Source organism: Podarcis tiliguerta, assembly GCF_965153285.1.
Source record: "Podarcis tiliguerta genome assembly, chromosome: 5".
Taxonomy (NCBI): Eukaryota; Metazoa; Chordata; class Lepidosauria; order Squamata; family Lacertidae; genus Podarcis; species Podarcis tiliguerta.
The window spans coordinates 3,122,243-3,127,507 of NC_139538.1; the positions used below are offsets into that span (position 1 = coordinate 3,122,243).

The 5,265-nt window shown below is 54.2% G+C and overlaps 1 protein-coding gene across 1 annotated transcript; it reads right to left on the minus strand.

Moving 5' to 3' along the window:
* Positions 1-205: 205 nt before the first annotated feature.
* LOC310678254 (cytoskeleton-associated protein 5-like) lies at positions 206-4,642 on the minus strand. Its single transcript, XM_083441878.1, has one exon. It carries the CDS (start codon positions 4,243-4,245, stop codon positions 382-384), a length of 3,864 nt encoding a protein of 1,287 aa, XP_083298004.1. The 5' UTR covers positions 4,246-4,642; the 3' UTR covers positions 206-381.
* Positions 4,643-5,265: the final 623 nt, after the last annotated feature.

A 5,265-nucleotide genomic window follows, 5' to 3' on the forward strand; every position in this document is an offset into this window, starting at 1 on the left:
TAAGTAAAGGAACTTGCAAGCGCAAGTTAGGAAGGATATTGATAGACAATATATCCTCTCCTGCCACCATGAGCATTCCCACATTACCCGTCCTGAATCTTCCAGGATTCAGCTTCAGTGGATGTTCAGGAATTCTAGTGTTATGAGCCCATCAATCCAGCCCCAAAGACCAAAGCATGATTTCAATGACGGCACCTCTGGTGTGTTAGGTAGGCAGTTGATTTTATTGTTTAGTTTTTCACCTTGAGAATGATCTGCTGGCTGGAGAGGGAGGGCCAGTGGAAAGCATGCCTGGCCAAGTCATTGACCCTGTGCTCCTGGGACTCCATACTTGAGGTTTCTTTCTTTTTTCTTAGGCAACGGGGGTCTGTACTGTTAGCATCACTCTAAGCCACTTTCTGCAGGAGAAGAGCTCTTCTGTTTGCTTTGTCTCTCTGCCCCTATAACTGCCAAACCGTGCTTGACATAGCTTCGGAAAAGGAGCGAGCTGTTTCTCAAGAAAGGCTCCAAGTCTGCCTGTGGGTTTTCCCCCTTGTATTCATACAGTTCCTCAAGGCCCGCCCTGGCTGTCTCCTTGCAGTTGATCTTCTTGAAAATAGCTGCCAGGGTCTCATTTGCTTTGTGCTCCTCTGGGTGAGGAGAGCCCTTGTCCTGATGGACAGCAGCCTGCTCTGACAAGTGCTCCATGACCTTCCACAGCTGATCCTCCAACTCAGACTCATCTCTGTTCTTGATCAGCGTCAGGTGGCCCATGATCTCTGCCCCCTTCAGCTTGCAAAGAGTGTTCAGAAGAGACTTCAGGGCTCGGAAAGGGTAGTTGCTCGAGTACTGCTTCAGCTTCTCCTTGGGCATGGCCTTCATGAAGACATGGATGTCCAACAGAAGCTGGTCAAGATTGATGCTGCCGATGGTTTGTGGCAGGAACTTGATGGCTTTCCACAAGCACTTGGCAACCATCTCAGAAAAGGCCACCAGGTCAGTGGGGGCATTCAAGCCTTCATGGAGCAGCAGCAGCAGAGAGCTGAGAAGCCTGTTGTGGTCTGATTTCTCCAGCACCTTGCTTATCAAGTGGCTGAGAGACTGGGCGGTGGTGCCCTGCTCTTCCTGGACCTCTTCAATGGGAGAATCCAGCAGCAAGGCTATGAGGCTGCTCAGGAGGTCCTTCAGCACCCCAGCAGATGCTTCCTGGGCGAGGCTCTCCACCTGGAAGAGGGAGACCATGTTGGAGATGATGCAGCTGTAAAGCTCCATGACTTTCTGAGTCCTCATCTCCTCCTCCGCCATCACATGGAGCTGGTGAATGAACTTCAGCTGCCGAAGCGTTGCGATCAGGAATGGGTTGATATGGCCAGACAGGGTTTCTGCTTGGTCCTCCTGCTTTAAAATCTCCTGGATCTGCAAAAGCGCCTCAATACTGGTGCTGGTGCTGCCGCTGGCTACGCGGCAGATGATCATGTTGATGTTGGGGTTCTCAGTCCGGTAGGGGACAACATCAACTGCTTTTGGACTTCTGCAGGAGGCCGTGCCATCACTGACATTCTGCCCCCCAGCTTGGTCTGCATGGGAAGCCAGATGTTCTCCCCCTGTGTGGCTGCCACCAGTTCCGTGGCTTTGTTTGTACCCTTCTAAGGACCCCAGCCTAAGACTCAGGTTGAAGACCTGGGTGTCCACTGTTTCTTCCTTGACTTGCTTGGCAGCTGCATCTTTCATGCTCCCTTCCAGCAAGTTCATGTGCTTGTCAGAGATGTTCCCAATGGCCTTGAAGGCCTCGACTCCATAGACGTCCCGGGCAATGGCGATGACTTTTAAGGCCGCGCAATGGACAGCATTATTTGAGTCTCCCGTCAAGGTGATCAGGGTCTTCAGGGTTTTGCTTGGGTTTGGCTGACACACTTCTGGACCATACGTCTTGAGCAGCCAACCAAGCTCTTTCAGGCACCCCACCCTCTGGTTAGCATTCTTAGCCTGGGCTCCCTCCAGGAGGAAGCAGAAAGTCTTGGCGGCCGGGTAGATCAGGGTGGTCTGCTTCACGATCGCCCGCACCTCTTTGAGGATGGACTCCTTTGTCCCTCCCAACTTCAGAAGGAGGTAGGGCAGGAAGGAAGCAGCCTCGTTCTCCATCAGCTGGTACCTCTCCTCAATCAGGAGACTGAAGAGTTTCTTTAAGTATTCCAAGGTCTTCATCAGCACCCACGTGTTGGTGTCAAACAGCCGCAGGCTGAGCCATTTCAGGATGAGGTCCAGGCAGCTGATGACCCCATCCTTCTCACTCTCCAAGTGCTTGGTCATCACGGTCAGCGCCTTGATGTGGTGCTGGAAATTGGAGTGAAAGAGCTCCTCCTGCAGCCAGGTGGAGAAGCAGGTGCACATCTGGGCCTTGAGTTGCTCCACATATTTGCTGTTGGGGCTGCTAAAATTCCACCTCAGCACCTTCAGGGCCTTTTCGTCCTTTGCCCTCTGCTCTTTTGCTTTGGGGACGATGATGAAGATGGGACCCAGCTTACTGATGTCTTCCTTCATGCTGAGCTTCACCTGCTGCTTCACACTTGGTGGCTTCTTTGGTTTGGGGACGGCGCCTTCCGACTTGGCTTTCTTGACATCCACGCCCCCATCGCTGGCTCCTAAGTTCTCTGTTGAGGAGGACACTGGCTTGCACTGCTGGGGAGAAGCCAAGATGGATTTGGGCCAAGACTTGCCCCGCGGTAGCTTCGAACGGGATTTGGGGAAAGGCCGGGTGGGCTTTGCTGGATGACCAGCTTGGGTTTGCTCCAGCAGAGAGAGGACTTGGTCTTTGGAAGTCGGCTTCAGCTTGTTGGCAGCTTCGGCCATCCTCTCAAAGCCAAGCTGGAGGACGAAGAATGGCACAGCCTCATGTGCTGCTTTGTGCATGTCCTCGTGGTTGTCCTCCAGGGCAGAGTAGAGGTGGGGCACGCAACGGAGCAGGTCGTTGGTGGCGGAGCTGGAGGACGGCAGCTTCTCCACCAGCCAACCCAGGAGCCCCTGCCTTTGGAAGAAACTCTCCTTCTTTGGATCTGCAGAAAGATCCTCCACTTCCAGCCATTCTTTCATGCCAGTCTGCTCAGCCCAGGCTTCCACAGTCATGAGAGCTGCAGCCCGCACACCACTTTTGCTGTCCCTCAAGATGGCGATGATGGACATCCCCAGAGTCTTGACGTGCTGCCTAATGCCTGGGCCCATTACCTTGGCCAGCTGCTGGAGGACAGAGAGCGTCTGCTTCACAAGGGCTTTGTTGGAGTCGTGCAGGCAAGCCTTCAAGGCGACGGGGAGGTCCCCCAGGCTTGGCTGGATGGACCCGACATTGCTGAGGATCCTGGAAACCTCCTCGAGCCCTTCCTTCCGGACCTTCCAGCTCGTGTCCTGCATCTTTGACATCAGCTCCTTGGAGATCTTCTGGCTAATGTCAACAGCATCACTTCTCTTGCAGGGCTGAGCGTCGCCCCCTCTCTGCTCGCTCCCGCTGTCCCTGCAGAATTTGCAGCGGCCTCGTGTTGGAGGGGGCGGATGCTGACCACTCACCTTCTGAAACTCCATGTCAATCTGGGAGAGCAAAGCCGGCTTCTCATCCTCAAAGAAGACCCTCAGCGGGGCTCCAACATACAGGTACATCACCCCTAGGAGGCCGAAGGCAGAAGCTCTCTCGTCCGGGTGAGCAGCAGTCAAGGCAGCTTTGATGTAGCCAATAAAGTCTTGGGCCTCCAAGCTGTCGAAGCCAAAGTCCTTGATGGCACCAGTCAGCCAGCTGAGTGTTTCCGAGTGGGTCCTGGGGCTGTCTTGCAAGAAGGCCGCTTCCACCACCTTCCTTGCTGTCCAGGGCAACCCACAGGCTTCTGCTACGGCCGTCAGAGCTTCCTTGGTGTCACCGCTGCAGATGACATCCCCGATCTTGTCCACCAGCTTCCCCAGAACAAACTGGGCAGTGGTCTTGGAGAAGTTCCCCCTCTGGGCGATGAGGGTGACAATGTGCAACCTTTTCTGCATCACCTGCAACTTGGTCTCGTTCCACCCGGGCTCCTTGTCCAGCAGTCTCACAAGCGCCTGGCAGGGCATCTGGCTCTTTTCCATCTTCTCCACGGCCTTCTCAAACACCTCCAGGCAAGAAATCCGCTCCTTCCAGTTACTGCTGTCCATGTCCCGGAGGCAGGATGCTGGGAGGACAGCGGCAGCTTCCAGCTCACATGATTCCTCTGAGAGTTCCGCCTCTGGCGCAGTCCTTGGATCTAGCATCTTGGCTCACCTTGAGTTCTAGAACTTTGGCTAGCCATGTGGGGCATGGTGGCTTTGTCCTCCCTTGGGCGGCCCTCAGACCAGGGAGCGCAGAGGACATTCCGGGGAGTAAGAGAGGTGGCGGAAGGACCCTCAAGTCTTCCTGGCTGCCCCCCAGCCTCCTCCCTGGGCCCCTCCAGAAAGGAGGTGATGGTTCCCACACCTTGGGGAAGGGGCCCTTCCTGAGGGGTTGCTGCTCCCGCTGGTGAGCGGTGGCTTCTGCCCGGAGGCAGGCTGGGCTCATTGTGATGTCATCAGGACCCTAGCCAGGAGCTTGCAGCAGCAGCAGCAGCAGAGGAAAGTAAAGTCAGGAGGGGAGAGAGTCTTGCAAGCACCATGAAAACCCCCAGAGTTGGATGTGGGACTTGTAAGTTAAAAACAACTATGTTGTTTAACATGGTGCGTTAATTATTGAAGCCCGCCATGGGCCCTCAGGATGAAGGTTGGGAGATAATTTTAAATCATCATCATCAAAAGCTAATTCTAATGGTTAAGAGCAGTGGACTTGTAATCTGGTGAACGGGGTTCGCTTCCCTGCTCCTCCACATGCAGCTGCTGGGTGACCTTGGGCTAGTCACGCTTCTCTGAAGTCTCTCAGCCCCACTCACTTCACAGAGTGTTTGTTGTGGGGGAGGAAGGGAAAGGAGAATGTTAGCCGCTTTGAGACTCCTTAATGGGAGTGAAAGGCGGGATATCAAATCCAAACTCTTCTTCTCTTCTAATTCTATTCCAAGCTTGTTGAGGTCTAGTGTCCAGATCTAGTCTACCTTGGTCAGACCACACTTGGAGTCCTGTGTCCAGTTCTGGGTGCCACAATTTAAGAAGGATGCTGACAAGCTGGAAAGTGGGCAGAGGAGGGCAACCAAAATGGCCAACAGTCTGGAAATGAAGCCTTATGAGGAACGATTGGTGGGAGTTGGGGTGTTTAGCCTGGAGAAGCGGAGACTCCAAGGAGATATGAGAACTGTCTTCAAATATCTG

Excerpts from the sequence above, each read along its gene's own strand:
- LOC310678254 (XM_083441878.1), bottom strand. The coding sequence starts at position 4,245 with ATGCTAGATCCAAGGACTGCGCCAGAGGCGGAACTCTCAGAGGAATCA.